Source organism: Colossoma macropomum, unplaced genomic scaffold (genome assembly GCF_904425465.1).
Source record: "Colossoma macropomum unplaced genomic scaffold, Colossoma_macropomum, whole genome shotgun sequence".
Classification (NCBI taxonomy): domain Eukaryota; kingdom Metazoa; phylum Chordata; class Actinopteri; order Characiformes; family Serrasalmidae; genus Colossoma; species Colossoma macropomum.
The window spans coordinates 26,395,663-26,414,099 of NW_023494800.1; the positions used below are offsets into that span (position 1 = coordinate 26,395,663).

The following is an 18,437-nucleotide window of genomic DNA, read 5'->3' on the forward strand; positions in this document are numbered from 1 at the left end:
CTATGCTTATATGAAGAAGAGTTGTGATCTTTATGAGCTGCAAACATGTTAGGCAAAAGGTACAGCAGAAGGAAAGATTTCCTTGCTGAACTTTTCAATAACCTGTTTTTCTCAAATATTTCTCAACTATTTTCCAGTTGAAAAGCACGTACAAGCAAACACTGGGCCTCATTTAACCAAATATCTTCCTCAGTTTTTTTTTGAATTTGTTCTAGAGAAAGGCCCTAAAAAAAGTCTATGTCAGATGCATGAGTTTTTAAACCGCAGCCTTTGTGCTCCTGAGTGTGTGTAGATTCTGTTCTTGCCTAAGAACAAATCCCAAATAAGAAAACACTACTCAATGTAAGAATTTTTGTACAAAAAAACATAAGCTGGTTTTAAAAAGAAATTTCTTCTTGAGAATTGTGGGTGAATGAGGCCCATCTCTGAGCTTCTGGATATGTCAGAGTGAGTTAAGCCGGATTTTTTTTGTACTCAAAGACCACTTCTTTTTCAAATCTTTTATCTTCTCTGTACTAGACTTGTAAGATCTGTAAAAACTGTTCTAGCTACTTCAGTTCTCAGGCTGCACAGCACAATTCTGTAGATTAGTGGTTACCAGCCCTCATCCTAGAAGTCTGTCTTCTTGCAGGTTTCACATCTAACCCAAATCTACCACAAATCTAACTCATCTAGCCAATTAAGGATGTCTGAAGATAATAATTAGATAGATTAGTTTTGGTGGATCAAGTTAGAGCTTGCAGGATGGCAGAGGTCTAGGAGCAAAATTGGTGACCACACATTTATTAACCCTGACGGAAAAAACAACCTTCTTTTACACATATTTTTTTCCCTCCATTGGACTACTAACCATCCTTCCTCTCATGAGCTTTTTTTTTTGGACAGAATTTTCCACATGGAAAATGTTCAAATTCCCTATGCCAGTACAATCACAAAATAAATGTTAAATCCTGCCTCACAATTTATTTCTATTACTTCTTCAGGTTTGTCGAAAAGAGATACATCTGCATTTCCATGTTACAAATATGGTAATGTGTTTTATATAGGCATATGAATGTATGTATGTACGTACATTTGTACGAATGTATGTATGTATGTATGTACCAAACCCTGCTTGAACACATTTAGCCTCTTCACAGAATGCATAGTTTAACATTGTAATAGAAAAATATGGTTGTATATTTTGCTTATAACTCCTGTTCAGTCTCCAGCGTATGCATGGCTTGTGAGGTTACCAACAAATTCATTCTCATTTAGTCCCACTTTTTTAATTTTCCACCATAAATGTTTCTATGGCAACTAAGAGCCTCAGTGATTGAACCCCGTATTTAGTGGACTTGCCGCTACATAGACATAATTTTACTCGCCTCCCCCACCCCATGCTTCAAACAAATAGATAATACACAATTTTATACCCTTGCACGTGAGTGGATGAGGCCATTCAGACTCCATAAAGTGAATCAAAGGGGCTGGAAAGGCTATTATTTTATGGTATGCTGCCATTTTCTTAAAAGCAGCACTGCACTGGTTCAAAAAACTTCCATCACCTGCTCAAGGACACCTCCTAGAGAAGCCACTGGAGAGGAGAAGGAGCACTACTATGACCCTGGACTCAAACATCTATATGGTTGAAAGAAGCAGGTAGGCACTAGGGCCAGGACTGAATTTGACAAAGATTGAATGTAGTAAGTGAGGGTGCAGGGTATGTCTTCTAGACAGTGGACCATTGTGTGGCTGACTGATGTATATTGGAAATCACTCAGCATCAGTTACCTTCCAGGTTCATGCCAGCTTGGAGACACTTGCGGAAGCGGCAGGCTGGGCAGTTCTTCCTGCGGATTTTGTCGATGATGCAGTCGTTCCTCCCCGCACAGAGATAGTTGTGCTGGCCTGAGAGAAAAAGGGGATAATTACTGGGAGACTGACGTGACTGTAAGAGGATTAGAGGCAAGCACTGGGCACACACAGTAAACACCCCTTGAATTGAACCCAGCTTGACACTGGTGTCGCAGCTGCCAGCCCAATGACATCTCAATCATTATGTTTCACCCTCAGATTACTCCCCATAGCATTCATACACATAGTGGAGAAGAAGATAAATAACAGAGAAATACATACTAAGGAAGACAGTGGTGAGGTCACAATCAAATCACTGACAAATATTTAAGAGTAAAACCCATAATTTGTAAAACTCTGAGGTTGCAAATGTATGATCTTGGGATCAGAGTAACCGCTAGGAAATTTTAGAGTCGGCCACGGTGTCCGGAAATGATTCGGTCTGCTGGACAAATGAGTAAAACCCCAAATGAGTAAAACTGATGTAAACATCAGTTTTCCTCTCTGTTTCATGGTTGTTGTCAGCTTAAAGTCAATTGTAGAAAAAAATAAAGTTTGAAATGTGGTTGGGTTTTTGTCTACATTTCTGTTTTATTGCAAGTAATAACAAGCAAATGTCTTTACTGACCAACAGCATCTGGCTGTAAATCTAATCTTTCAGTCCACCTCCCCTCTGAGCCCTACCCATCTCCAAGTCTGTGGTCTTAAGGACCACACAATCAGTATAAACATGCATTTTCATTCATACATGATTAGATCAAATTTATGCTGACAACATTAGACCATCCCTATAAACTGTTTGATGGGAATATGAGCTGACTTGCCGTGACTTTTACTTGCCTAGACTAGCTGTTAGCTATGTTTAAACTTCTTTTCAATGACAACTTCTGTACTCACAACAAAAGATATGCATTTTAGATAGAACAAGTTGTGAAAATGTAGTGTTAGCAGTAAACAAAAAAGAGACAATGTTAAAAAAACAGAAGCTTTACAGCAGGTCATCAGAGTAGGCTAAGTAATTGAAATTAAACTTGACTGCAGCTGCATCCTCTGTCAGTCATTTCTCTCTGTACAGAACAGCAGGTGAACGCATCGCCACAAGATTCTGCCTACATATTTTTTTGTATGGAATTTGGCTAAGTGCATTTCCACAGCATGTTGTGTCCGATGACATCAAAATTCGCCAGTCTTGTGGAGATTTTATTGGTCAAATACCAGTATCTACCAACCAATGGGCACTCTGGTGTATATTTAACCTGAGATATGTAATATACAGTTTATATAATCACATATCTATTCAGTAATTCATGCAAAGTAAGAAAAAAGTCTATTAGAACAACCTACTACTTAGTTAAGCTGGGGCTATGAGTGTATAAAATACTACAAACTTCAGTCTTGTACAACTAGAGTGCTGTATAGTTCTGTTTTCCCTGCTCTAACACACCTTAGCTCACACAGGCTTTGGTAGAAAGTTAAAGCTGTGACTGCAGCTCCTGAGTGGCACATCTGTTTAAGTGTTGGCCCTATCATCAGGAGTTTATGAGTTTGATCCCTGGTGAAGCTACAGCCATCCATGGCTGGGAGTCCTCGCTCTCTCTGGATGGGTAGGAAGGCCCTCCCTCACCTCCATCACTCAGCACGATGCTAGCCAGCCTAGCATCTGTTAGCTGACGTAACAGAACTGGCAGTTGGTGCTTTCCTCCGAGCACATTCAGCAACATCCAGTGATGTTGCTTTAGCATCAGTTTGAAAAGATGTGGTGGAACTCAGAGGAAGCTTGTGTTAGCCTTCACCCTCTCAGCGCAGGTGGTGTGATTGGGGGAGTCATAACTAGTGGGTGGAATTAGATATCCTTAAATTGGGAATAAAATTGGAAAAACTTAAAAAAAAATCTGTGACTGTGTTAAAGCAGTTAAAATACAGAGGTGGTAGAGGTAGAGAGAGGCTCTTCTGGGTAACAGACCATTGTGAACCAAAAAATCAGATCCAAAACATAGCAAAGTATTTTCCAGCAGTTTTTTTTAACCTGTAAAGTCACCAGAGCTATGAATCTTCAAAGCATAATCCAAATGAAAACATGCACTGGGCTGAATTCAAATGCGTGTGCGAAGCCAATAAAAATGATGAGCCACAACAGCTGAACACTGACAGTCTTCACTGCTTTACGTAGCTTGTGAAGGTTTCTCCCATTTGGTGAGGGGAATACACAGTCCAAATGGAACACATGCACAATCTGTAGCTGGCTTATGCCTTCCGGAGCATTACAACACTCCCTCACTAAGCTTGGAAATTACGTTGTGAGTGACTTCTTTTGCTCCATGAGGGTCTGGGATGTTCACTTCACCTTTACTTGCCACCTGAAGTTGAACTATTTTAGTACGGAGCCCATAAGGGGCTGTGGTTAAAAAAAAAAAGTTAATGACATTGCATTCCCTTGCAAATGTTTTGCGTTCCATCGCAAATGTTTTGCGTTCCCTTGCAAATAAAATGCGTTCCCTCGCAAAATATATGCTCATCAGACAACAAGTCAAAAGTAGGACCAGAGGTGCCCAACGACATTAGAGCTTTGTTTTTAGCATATTGAACGTTAAAAACTGTTTCCCCAGTTTTGCCAGTCTGTGCTGAGTTTATTCGGCAATTGTTCTCTGCAATCTCTGTAAATGTAGCTTTTACTGTATGAGGACACTCGATCTCAGTTTCAGTTTGCGCTCACTAACAGCATAATCATGTTTGATTTTGAGAAGCGACACGTCTTTATATTTCAATCCAAGATCAACATAAAATTCAATGAGCTGCTTCATGTCTGAGCTTAAACAAAGCACAGCTTTTCCAAGTGAATGCAAACCGTTGCATTGTAATGCAAAACATTTGCGAGAGAACAAAAAACATTTGGGAGGGAACGCAAAACATTTGCAAGGGAATGCAATGTCATTAACTTGTTTTTTTTTTAACCATGGCCCCTTAGGGGCTCCATATTATAGTCAGTATGCACTATAAAAAAGTTTTTTTCTGCTCAAAAACACAATTTTACACAATTTGCCTTTTACTCCACATGTACTTGATCAGACAAGACATGGTGCCTGACATTTGCTTCTTTAGTTTGCCACTGAAGCTACACAGATTTGTAGCTAACAAGTAATGAAAGCTTACAGCCTCACAAATCACTAAGTTTAGATTAGATTTACATGCATTTTGCTAAATGCTAAATTGTGGAGTGCAAGCTTTTATTACTTGCTAGTAAAAAAATGTGTTTTTATTGTTATCGCTAGCTCAATCAATCAACCTTTTGCCCATTGAGGGTGACTCTCATTTATAATGTAGACAAACCTATACAGAAAGTAAAGACTGAAGAAATGGGAGTAATGAAAAATAGGAAAAAACAGATTGCTCAAATTACCTCATACATACAACGACAGAGACGTCATTACATTGTAGGCACAAACTGTTAGAAGGTGGTTCCCCATGCTGGGATTAAATCCTGCTTTCCCACATGTGGGAAGAGTAACTTAACCATTAGGCTAAATAGCCAATTACAAAACACAAGGGCACACCTCAAAAATGACTCCATCCTGAACTACAAGCCTGTAAAAACACATCAAATATTAGGATTGATCTCATACCCACGACTATGTTCAGTTGTGCAAGGCAGTAGTAGCTATTGTCACAACAAACCTATGTGATAACTAAACAAAAATAAATAATTACATAAACAAAAATATTTATTCATTCTTGTGTGCCTCTAAAAATTAAATATGTATTATATGTTATTGTAGCCTTTACAGCTGTTATGCTGTAATGCTGACTGTTTCTTAATCTTTTAATGCACAAAAATGTGCTTGCAGTTCTGATGTAAGTAGCTGTTTCTTTTCTTTTTTTTATTTTGCACATTAGTGAATGGTGCTTTGGTAATTTTGTATTTTTTCATCCAGTCAAAGGCACATTATTTTAATAATAATTCATCGCTTCCCATATCGTTATTGTGATATCCAACAGCTTTATCGAATATCATGCTTTAGGTAATATCATACAGCCCTACTTGCTTCATTAGCTTCTTAGTTAAAGTGCAGAACTAAAAACGCAAACTTCAAACATGTTTGGATTGACCATGTTTGACTGTATTCAATTTCATATTTATTACGATTTACGGTGTAATTTTTTTTTAAATATCAGTACTGTTTTGGTCATTATACATGTACAAGATGTAAAATAAGACAATTTTAAAAATATAAATAAAAAACCTCCACGTAGTGATGCTCACTGTGTGTATGATTAACAGGACTATCTGCAGCTAAGACTTGAGTTGAAAATCCAAAACTCAAACGAAGAGATGATCTGAGTATCTAAACATTTCTGGTGAAACTCCAACTTAACTGACTAAAATACAACATTTTAACGTGTCCATGATATAATACAGTGCATGTTTAAAGTTGTGGTATATTACAATATTATCAAATACTGGCACATGGCTATTTGGGCTAAGTGGAGAACTGGGTAAATTAGATTTGAGTAAAACTAATCATGACTTTCTAAAGCAGTTCTACTTTCTTGTGCAATTAAAGAGCATAAGTTTGATGTCAGGTCTGTTTGCAATTCATAATTATCATATTCAGTCTCAGAGTCATAGAGACACACGTAGTTTTTCTAGAACATCCACATGAAGCAAAACTAGAGCAATTAAACCAAACTGAGTAGGTCAAAAGAAAGACAAGACAGTTCAGCCTTACCTTGCTCGGCTTCACCCCACCCCTTCACCTCCAGGTGCAAATTACTATTGCCTTGCTTAAACCTGTTCTGTCAGGCTTGACTCACCCCTGCCCAACTGAAAAACGTTTTAACCACCAGACCGTTTTCAAACTTACAAGCCGCAACAGTTGCACGGGTAGGCAAACAGCCTCAGATACCGTTGGAGATTGGTGAGTTCAGAGTTTCTCATAAACGCAAGCTTGCAAGTGACCATTAGTAGTGTTAATAAGCCCCTTGATGTTTACACCCACTTCCTTCTATTGATTCACTGATTCATTACAGTGATACAGTAATGGAGGATAACTCCTCTGCTCAATACAAAAGTACTGCGTGAATCATTAATAAAACAAACCCTAAAATACATGCATACTGAAGCAGAACAGTAGATATACAATTTGAGGTGATTTCAAAAGGGGATGATTGAGGGCAGGGCATAACCGGAAGCAGAAACATTATTAAAGGTAAGTTTATTTACCATCTGTGTTTTGTCGTGCTCTCCATCCTTCACCATTGCCAGAACAACCGTAGAAATGGGAGAGAGAAACAAAAATAACAGATATAAACGTCTCAGTGCAACACAGCTTGAGGCATGTAGCACACATCAACAACAACCTGCAGAGAGCTAGAAGCGGCGGTTAAATTCCGCGCTACATACCTCATTATGAATTTGTTACAACAGTTGTGTTTACATGTACTTCTTTCATTCATATCTGTTATTTTTGTCTTCAACACTGTGTTTTTACTTGATAAACTGGTCGCTCAATCTCTGATTTGTGACAGCCTTTCATTTACATTTCAGCAATGCAAATTCAGGCCTGCCTGCATGTTTACCAGTTCTGCACATATCATCATTGACAAAATAACACCAGATGAGGTAACAGGTACGTCTGGGGTTACGTTCACAAAAAAAAAAACAAGACTGGGCTCTCCCACGCGGCACAACCATCTAAGTATTGGCCCCTGTTATCAAAAGTTTGTGAGGTCGATTCCTGGCCATTAGTCTAAGAGAGCACAACTGGCCTTGCTCTGGGTGGGCAGGATGGCCCTCCCTCACCCCCTGTCATTCCAGGTGCTAGCTAATGCGGGTGCCCGTGTTGGCAGTTAACATTCTCCTCCAAGTGTGTTGGGCTGTTTGATGATGTCGAAAAGATGCACTGGCTGGTTTCACATTCATATCTAGCTTGGTAGAATCATGTGATAGGGGGAAACGTAACTAGCGAGTGGGAATTGGCCATAACTAAACTGGGGGTAACAATGGTGGGAAAAAAAAAAACATTCATCACAGATGTGCACAGCAATGGCCCTTTTTAACTAGATGTTGTTAACGTTTCATAACTTGAAACTTATTTTTCATTTCAATGTGCTAAAAACCCAAGTTGCCGAAATATGTGAATGAATATTTAAACTCTAACAATGTAGGTCTAAGGATGTGACAGACACAAGAGAACTTCTAAACACCTTAGCAACTCAGCAGGTTAATTTATAAAACACCACGGATGGTAGAGCTCATGAAAGTATTCTACAAAACTGTTTCACCTAAATGATTATGGAAAGGTGTCGTTGTCCATGTGAACTGACACTAAGCTAAGGATAGCAGGATAAGATTAGGCTGAAAAATGCTGAGGTATTTCTTTAACTCACTGAATTGACATGAAATTAAGCCAAGCAATCGGTAAGGCAAAGCCAGCTTAGATCACAGTATCCCACTTAAACCAAAGTTTCTCAGAAGCAGACTGATATAATCCAGCTCCCATTCAGCTTCAGTACAAATCTTACGACGAATCTCAGTGCCAGAGCGGCACCTCTTCAATCCCTGGAGCTTATGAGTGGTTGCCGCTGTGCCAAGCTGCACTCAACAGTCCAGCGGCTTAGAAATCCTTCATCTCAAGGTTAACTTCCTCGCAGGGAGCTGCACTCTGACAGAAAGCAATGGCTGCTCTTTATTGGGCAAGCGGCCAAAACAAACAGGGCCATCTATCTGTAAATACTGCCAGGTGAGGGAGAAAGTGACTGATGGGGAAGAAGCTCTAAAGCACAACTGCAATGGATCATTTTGATTTTTTTTTTCAGAGATATCTCACAAAAGCAGAGAGGAGAAAAGGTCCAGGAAAAAAAGTTATTTGAGGAAATAAAAAAGGAGGGGGAGTGTCTTTACCACTGTCCTCTGAAGACCCATTCCATACCTCTACAAAGCAGAAACCACAGCTTTGAACTGGTTTTATTTTGTCGAAAGATGAGAAGCGAGAAAACGTCATGCACAAGCTGATGCCTTGCTTGACCCGTGGCCAAAACTCACTGCATGCAAGTAGGTGGAGGGGATTGAGCGGCTTAGCCTAAAAAATGCACTTCAATTCATTTCCTAAAGATCAAAAAATAACCTACATTTTCAAAAATATTGGCATTCATAGGAAAAACACCCTACAAACTCAGTGTAGCATGTATATCTTTCTTCAAATTCATTTGAGTTAATATCCTTTTCATTATGATTGCTGATTTAATCATCCTTTTGTTAAACTTTAATAGGAGCATCTGACTGTGTAATGCAGACTAACAGTAAACAGACCCCTTGATTAAGTGTAAAAACAAAAAAACTGCTTTGCTTGAATCTCCTTTTGTGTTCATACTATTCTTAAACATAATAATTAAATAGAAAATAAAAATGAGACTCATTTAATATAATATAATATAACTGGCTGCACGCCTCATACCCCAGAATTCAGTGAGTTTAAGCCTTTAGTCAGAGGAGGAGTTTTCACACAGTGTGGGTTTTATGTGGGATTCCTGCATGCTCACCCTCCACAGCTCTTTTGAAGAAGACCTTGCAGCTGCCGCAGGTAAGGACCCCATAATGGCATCCTGATGCCTCATCTGAACACACCAGACAGATCTTGTGGGTTGGGCCGCCAGGTCGGGCCGGGCCAGAGGAGCTAGAACTGCTGGCGTCCGACCTTTGATCAGAGCTGCAATGCAAACAAAAACACCTGAACAACATGAATTTCAAGATCAAACTGGACCAAAGCTCATCTGTTTTTAAAACTCCACCTATGTACTGAGTATTAGAACTTCTGTCAATTGAAAGCACATTTGAAAGCACTTTTCAAACAATAACCAAATGATTCACTTGATAACTATCATTTAAAGAAGGGTTACACTTACATAAGAACTGTGGGCTGATAAGTTGAACATTACGAGCGTCCCATTTATGTTTCATCCAGTGGCCAGTTGAACGTCTCTGATGTAAACAGTGACTGTTTGTGCTGTTTGTATGTGTTGCCATGCATAATAGCATTCATGAAAGGATATTGTTGCTAATATATGAATCAACCATTGGCCACTGGCCAAAACACATTACAAAACCATCAGAAACCAAACACTTCATGGTTTCTATGTTTTTTTCAGCAGGGAAACTAATGTTTGCAGCCTAAAGCTTAATACTACGCTCAGTTTAAGCCTGCTTGAGGTAAAAAAAGTTTTATTCCTGCACATGTAATGTACGTGTACACATAAAGCCCCTATATTAGCTTACTCAGGCTACATAAGCTGTAATTTGTGTAATATTTACCCTGTGAATCTCATTTGTTTTAGTCTAAAGCTTAAAATATAATGTTAGCCCAACGCAAATTTATCACAAATATCACTTTATCACTCACTAAGAAGAACCAAAACAAGTGTTGATGCATGCGCTGAATGCCACTGGCCTGAACCTGCTGGAGTGGAACTGCTGGTGTGAAACTGTGGCTCTGCGGCTCTGCAGACAGATATTATTGGTTAAAACAGGCCTACTGCTCTCCTATAGCTTTTGTGAGGCTCCATGGGTAAGCCAAGGTCAAAAACTACATAATACATTGGCATATTTTCAATTGGTCCAGAATTATTTGACGCAAAAAAGTTGCCCGCCTAAACTTTAGATAGCTTACTACTACTATTGTCAGCATGATGTAACAAAGCTACTTAATGCATAGCATGATCAACAGCTACGCAGCCCATTTTGCACTCAATATGTAATTCAATCTGTCCCAGACAACCACTTTGATGTTGCTTCGTGACAAGTACAGTCCCAGACACACTGTCATGTGTACTGTCAAGCTTGCGGCATCGTTGACCCTAAATGCCTTACATTGACACCCATATTTAGCTCCATCTGAAGGCACACATTAAGCCATCTATCAGCCAGCTGACAAGATATTTAGGGCAGAGAAAGATAAAGACTTTCACCACATCACAGCAGTAATCCTCACTCTGACTGACAAGAATATCACAACAAAAGGGTATAACAGTTTCAGGTTGAGGATATTCTAACACTAAAACTCCATTTTGGCTCTTGTTCATATAGAATGTTCTTGTTCGACACAAGTGACGAGGTGGGTTGAACAAGTCTGACCTAAATTCAGGTCACAGGCAGTCTGGAATGGTCAGAGGAAAGATGACACTATTTATGAAGGGGGACGGCAGGCTCGATGCTGGCAGGCAACCAAACTGGTTTGCTTTTGTAACTACGCCTGGAATTTGGTCCAACCTCACAGCATTGCAAATCATTTCGCTTTCCTCTCCTCCCTCTCTGACTTTCAGATGTCTTTCAATGCCACAAATACATTTTTGTACTTATACTACGGTGAGCATGGAAGTAGAAAGAGACTGACAAATAGTTTAGATTGCTGCTAATTTATGTACAGTGTGCCTTTCAAGGGAAATGTCATATAATATTAGGTTATGACATTAAGCACTGCATTTCTTAAGTAAACTTTAAAACAAAATGCAGCTGCTTTCAATCGGAATTGCTCTCGTATCACTGAAGGAAAGCAAAGTGACACAATGAAGAAGTCAAGTTAACTTATGCTGTTTAGGCCAAAAGTAAATGTTTATCTAAGGACTTCTACTGTATTGGACAGTGAGCAGTTTACAGCCTCAAACAATTACATAACCACATATTCTGACTCCACTTGCTCACGGCCAGCTGCAAATCAATACACCGCGCCAACGTTTTCCCATTCAACTCCCTGTGAGCTGTGCAACTGCATGTTTGCGCTAGCTCTGCACTCATGTATTGCAGCAGAGCAATAGATCCTTCGAGCAAGGCCATGAATTCTTTAATATGCCTTACTTCAGCAATAGAGCATCACTGTGGATCTAGAATGAAAGCATGAATGGAGGTGGAGTTAATACACTCGTGGGACTGTTGTGGTGGCAAATTTTCAACACCCCAGTGTTTGGGTGCCTTACTACCATGATACGAGATACTAGTGCCCAACGCGCTGGGGGTTGGGGGTGGAGGAGGGTAGTGAATAGGCCCATATCTCTGTATTAAGCTACCTTAGTTCAACTTTTGCTAGCCTAGGACATGCAGTGTATAACTCAAGGGTCTCCGATCCTGGACGGCTACATTCCTATAGAGCCTAGTTCAACCACAAGTTGCCACACCTGCTGCGGCTAATCAATCTCTTTCCTGATTGGCTGTGCAGCTACTGGATACAGGTTGGAACTAAACTCTGCAGGAAGGTAGCTCTCCAAGACCAGAGTTGGAGATCACTGGTATAACAACACAAAATATAAAAGCACAAATTAAGACAATGTAAGCTTGTTTTACATCAGACGCAACAGTCGTGGCAAAGTGTTTCTGCAATGCTTTTTAACACCAGTAAACAAATACTGTGGAGGTATTTAATAAATAGTTCTAGTAGCATGTAACTTGTGGCAAGCAGCAAAAAATGGACCTGACAACAGGCATTTTGTATTTTGTATATGCATAACCAGGCATTTTGACTGTAGCACTGCCAGGGGTGCATTAATAACACAGGAGAGACCTGCGAGCAGGTGCAATGTAGAAGAAGCATGGTTACTGCTTCTGGTTAAACAATGTGCTTCAATCAGATAAGCTGCTGTTAAAACAAAATAAAAAAAACAGAAATATAGCGTTATGGGTGTGACAGGACCACCACCATGGTTGGCATGCGACCAACACTGTGCCAGGGTGATCATGGTAGGTTTATACCAAGGCTGCAACAAATTTTCAACAAAATTAGACAAATTTGATAATTAAAATATTTGAAAACAAATAACTGATACTTTTATCCATTTTTATGAAAACCACATGCTTCCGCGCATTGGTTTTTACCCATCCAATGGGAAACAAAGTTTTGTTTATCAATCTAAATGCAAGTTAGTCACCGGCAGTGCACAGTGCTAGCACCTCTAAAGAGAGCAAGATAATCTGCCCGTACATCAGCCAGTTTCAGTCAAAAACAGTGATTTATGTTTAGCCTTTTTTCATGGCATTCAAATGGCCCTTTCCTGCTAAAGCCTCTCTGATATTTATGGAGCAAAAGTAGGACTGTCCGTTCCTAACTGCCTGTACAAGAGCTCTAATTTCAGGTGATAATGTTGGTTTTAATCGCCGGGTGCAGTCCACATTCTTTTATTTCTGAGGATAAACAACAGCTTGCTCGCATGCAGAGCAGAAAAAAATAATTAAAACTGCACAGGGCAATTAGACAGACGCAGCTGACTTGTATATAAATCACTTTTTGAGCTGCTTAAAAAATGTGGAGAATTTATAAAGATTCTAAAACATGGTCACTGCCTCGCTCACTAACAAAAAGTAACCAACAATTGTTTTGTGTTTTGGACTTTTTAACCAAGACTGTGGTTAAAAATAAGCTGTTTTCTCTGCTCTCCCGCACTACTCAACACTGAAATGTTCACAGTCTCGGCAACCTCATCAGGGCTTCCCCCTGGATTAGTATTTTGTGCTTCTTGCTACGACAATAATTGTTTAACAGTGCTGATTTTCTGTTTTCTGTTACCTTAATCAAACTATTTCAAGTTTGATTGAAAAGTATATAAAAAAAATAATAATAATAATAAACAGTAATGATAATAAGTAAAATAATAATAATAATAATAATATTATTATTATTATTATCTGAATATTTTTTCCATCATTAAAATGAAACACATATCTTGATCTTCTCTTATTTGTATACTAAAAATAGGAGTAAACTACAAGTTATACCATAATCAAAGTAGAGCTGCAAAAACTAATTCACTTTATAGATAACACTGGCAATAAAAAAACTTGGCAATGAATCAAGTTACCAATTAGGCTCAATGACATCTGTGCTTCTCATTTACATCACCTGGTTGAAAGAGAACAGTACTTATATATATATATATATATAATACAAAGGTTATATATGCAGAAGCTCAGGGTCTTTCATAAATCAAAAAAATCCCTTTTTCATACGGACAAGATGTTTTCAGTTCTTTCTCCAGGTTCATGCGAAAACAATCAGGTGCATGGTTATTGCTGTTTTATATGTGATGAGCTGCTTTAGGTCCCCATATCAGACAGTTATCTGGACTACATGTTGTTATCGACAACACAGGGGCTATTTGACTAATTTTTTATTTATCATTAAAGGAGAAATAGAGAGAAGCAGCTTATCTTGAACTGCCATGTAAAATTAGTTTGTATTGTTCCTTTATTGTTTCTGCACCTGTTGCTGTGCCTTTGATGAAGGCCCTTTTCAGAAAATATGGTACGTTTTTAAAGTTGTTTATAAAGGAAGAATAAACTGTATTTTTAATCTGTTGAATGAAACATTATTGCCAGACTAATACCTGCAGGATATCAGCACCTAACTAATCGACTAATTGAAGTCATAATGGACCACCTAATCGATTATGAAAATAGTTGTTAGTTGCAGTTCTAATTGAAAGCAAATATTTGCAATACGACAAAAACTATTTCATCCATCATTCATCTATTTTCATCCATGTTCTGTTCTGTATCTCTTAAAATTACACCAAATGTCATAGTATTGTTTTATTTTTTATGTAGGTGTTCTTTATCTATCTATGGTAAGACACCGATTCTGGTAAAGATGATACACTGCCCAGCACTACAATGCATCAGCCCATCAACTTTAGTTCCAATACGCATGTCTTCTAAACTGGCATGGTGTGGTTATGGAAATAAGGTCTTGCACTGGGAGAAACACTTAAAAGTCCCCAGTTAACATGGCATAAGCTAGCAGTGGGTTGAAATTTCAGTGTTTGTTTGTTTTCTCCTGCTGGTCTTGGGCCGGCTCTGTCCAGTAGGTGGTGTGGAAAATGCCTGCAAAGAGTGCCTGGAGTCTCTTCCATACAGTGAGTAGCCTCACACTCTTTCACCCACCAACATGCATGACTGGATCCACACACACACACACACACACACATACACATACACACACACATACACACACACACACACATACACACACACACACACACACATACACAAAATGTACTTCAGTGACCTTTGTAATCAGTTTCCATTTTGCCACCTACACGTGAAAAGCTGCCAGGCTGTGTACAACTCACCTACACATCACCCACAGCATGCATGAGCTGGCAACACTACTCAGAAAAGCGTAGATATAAAAGTGAATCTGATAGTGAAAATTTTAGCTAGGCAGGTAATTTCACACCGCCAACACACACATGACAAGCCCTTTTATTTTCTCCAGTGCATGAAACAGCAAGTTTCATTGATAAAAACAAAATACAGTCAAAAAAGTGAGAATATCAATGCATTCAAATCTCCATAGTATCTATATGGAGATTGTGAACCCCCCCAATACCGTATTTCACTGTGATGCCTCTTCATCTCTTGATCTTTATGTTAACGCTGTTGTTCACCAAGCACTTTCACAAACAACTGCCTGCTATGACTGTATATAATTAGCTTTGCCTCATCAGCATAGACTCATCAGAAGCCTCCAGACCACAAAAGTGGAAGATTAACTGTGGAACCAAGGGTGTTTGAAAAGCACATACTTTCCTTCTCAGTCATCCACAGCTAAGCAGTTGAAGCCACAGGCTCTTATATGAGGTGAGCTCCTCTCAGCTAACCTCCGTTTTTTGTTTGTCAGGAACTGGAAACAAAAAACCTCACAACTCTTTGTGAAGACACAATACATCTAGCAATCTACCAGGAGAACAATGCACACACAACCAGTGTATAATTTTGACATATGTAATCAAGCTCAATATTACTCAGTTACATTCATTTACTTGATTCAAAAATTTACTTTCTCGAAGAATCTGCTTAGTAATTTGTTTATTATAAAGCTGGTCTGCTTTTGCAGCATTTTGGCACATATTCTGCACGTCACTGTGGAAAAGTTTTTTTTGACTCCAGTCCATTTCAATTGGGCATGAATTCGTCTTCATACACACATATAATCAGTAGTGATCAACACTTGTTTATCTATATACTGGTACGAAAATATGTGTATTTCATTCCATTTCATGTTTTAACCACAGAAAAAACATGAATACATATCGTGACTATCCTAAAAAGCGTATGGTGCATTAAGTCCATCTCCATTAATGCTTTCATTTCATATTCATGCTGATGGCTCAACTGAGTCACTGCACTGAACTCTGGGCCCAACTCCTCTTAAATGAAAAATATTAATAGTCATGAGGTTTAGGTCATGCAGCAGTGCTGCTGCATGCGAAAATTCCACACCTGGCTGCTGGATTCCTGTCTGACTTGTCACTGCGAGGGCTTCACTGCGATGTCCCATCCATCATAATTTTCGCACCAGAAATGAAAGACATGAAAGTACACGATGTCTTTGGATATCAGAGTGAAGAACCAAAGGGCCAAAGTGCAGAATGGTTAAGTTAGCTGGTTCATTAAGTCTGCTTGTACATTATTGCTACAGAAGTATTTGACGTATTTGCGCTCCTGTATTTTAAAGAGATAAACCGTGTTTAGTGTTGTGTGAAAATATACGTCCACTAACTGAAACTATGATAGCAGGCTTACTCTCGGATGGGGGAGGACACAGTGGTTATGGTGGATCCAACTTCCTTTCGCATGCACATGCGTCACGCAGGCATATGGACACTACCGATTACACTCGCAATGTTGGTTATTTCTATGTGTAAATAACGGTTTATCTTTCATTTTCCTTCACAGCAAACAACACAACAGGCAAAACAATGAGTCTCAGTGATTAACTTAATGTAACAAGGTATGTAATGTAACAGGGAACAAAATGTAAAGTAGGACAAATCTAGAGTGCTTAATGGACTAAGTTATAAACACACATACACAGTACCGCATAAACAGACATTGGCTATTGTGATTAAACATTGCAGTCATTTTAAACCTGCCAAAATTATACTCTCTCTGTTCCTCTGGTGTGAAGGTCCGATTCAAATCAAACTTATTCTAGTGACACACAATGATGTGTAAGTTATACTATTGAAAACATATGTCTCCAAGTTCAATAGGGAGGATTTTATCAGGGAGAGAAGAATTTTGGCAATGCTATTTTGACACATCCCAAATTTATAACGCCTCCCCCTTATCTATGGGATGCAAGGTCTGATTCATATCAAATTTATTTTGGTGATTTATTATAGTCTGTAGGTTATATCACAGAAAGCATATGTCTCTATGTTCAACAGGAAGGATCTCAGGGAGGGTAGGAGGTCTCTGTTTCAGCAGTACAATAGCCAGTTCAGGAGTCTCTTGGCTGACAGTACAAAAATGGCAGTTAGCCTTCTCCTCCTAGTGTGTTAAGATGTATAATCATGTTGCATTATCAACATTCTGAAAAGATGCAATGAAGCTTCGAATGTTCAGAGGAAGTTTGCGCTAGCCTTGCCCCTTCCTGTAATACTGCAACGCTTGTAGGCTAAAGACTATGTTAATGGACTTTCTGTGTATAAAGGGACTGTGTGTATGTTCACTTAGGGTGTGGGTTACACACTATATACACGCTGGTTACATCTGTGCAGGTTATCAGTCTCAGTGACAGTGTAGCATAATACTTATAACAGGTTACACGACATGCTAGCTTTGGACTCTAACTCATTCTTTTGTTAGTGACCATGGGGGTAATTCTACCGACACCTTTACAAAACAGTCACTATGGTGTTTACAGCTGCTCATGAGAGAAGCGTCTTTCTGAAGACTGCAAAAGGGTGGAATGTGCAGGGGCAGAACCACTGTTGACCAATCAGGACAGAGAGTGCAAGCTGACCAATCAGAGCACACTGGGCTCATGGGGAGGGGGGGCTTAAAGACACAGGAGCTCTAACATTGTTTCAGACAGAAGGTGAGATGGACAATATGAGAAAATTAATGTGTTTTGTAAACACTGAAGCTTAAATCTATTCTAGTAGAGCCCAAAAATAAAATAATGAACCATGAAAATAACCCTTTGAAGTGTTCTCGTAATACTTACAGTTATGACTGAAAGTCATTCAATCCCGAGTGCTGCACCAGCAGCCAAAGTCTTTAGTTCATAACATTAACTTTAAATAATAGAGTGAGACTCTCTGTTTGGCTCTAGATCCTGTTGTGTTGTTTACTGTAAAGGAACAATAAAGATAAGTCCTTATTTACACACGGAAACAAACGAAATCACAAGTGTAATCTGTGGTGTCCATATGCCTGCATGATGCACGTGCATGTGAAGTGGAAGACGGAAATCGGCACAACACATGGTCCTTCAAAAAAGGAACCTCTGCTTAAGTTTGCTGCTGGGAATGTATTTTATGATGGTCCACACCAAACAAGAGAATCCAACACAAGAGTATGCTTTTCTCAGTGCACGAGTCGAAACAGGATCAAAACAAACAGTCACTGCTTTCCAAAGCTTTCCAGAGGCAGGCTGCATTTCTCAGCCGCTACGTCATAGAAGGCTGTTCCAAAGTGAAGAACCCTTCGCATACAGCCTAGAAATGCAGCCTACGTTCAGAGTGATTTCGAGGATGCAACTTATGTATCCTTCCAGGCCTTCAGTCACCCACAGTTCTGTGCGCATGAACAAGGCGAAGGAAAAAAAAAACAGCAT

The 18,437-nt window shown here is 39.2% G+C and overlaps 1 protein-coding gene across 6 annotated transcripts in view; it reads right to left on the reverse strand.

The window, feature by feature from the left end:
* Positions 1–18,437, reverse strand: part of LOC118820212 (glucocorticoid receptor-like) — a 56,140-nt gene that overhangs the window by 12,080 nt on the left and 25,623 nt on the right. For 3 of the 6 annotated variants that reach the window (XM_036588408.1, XM_036588406.1, XM_036588405.1), the window contains 3 exons: positions 9,373–9,560; positions 7,055–7,081; positions 1,774–1,890 (listed from right to left, as the gene is read on the reverse strand). In XM_036588408.1, the coding sequence (XP_036444301.1) occupies positions 1,774–1,890; positions 7,055–7,081; positions 9,373–9,560 (332 nt within the window). The remainder of the gene's footprint in view (positions 1–1,773; positions 1,891–7,054; positions 7,082–9,372; positions 9,561–18,437) is intronic. The other 3 variants (XM_036588409.1, XM_036588410.1, XM_036588411.1) reach the window with 3 other exon arrangements.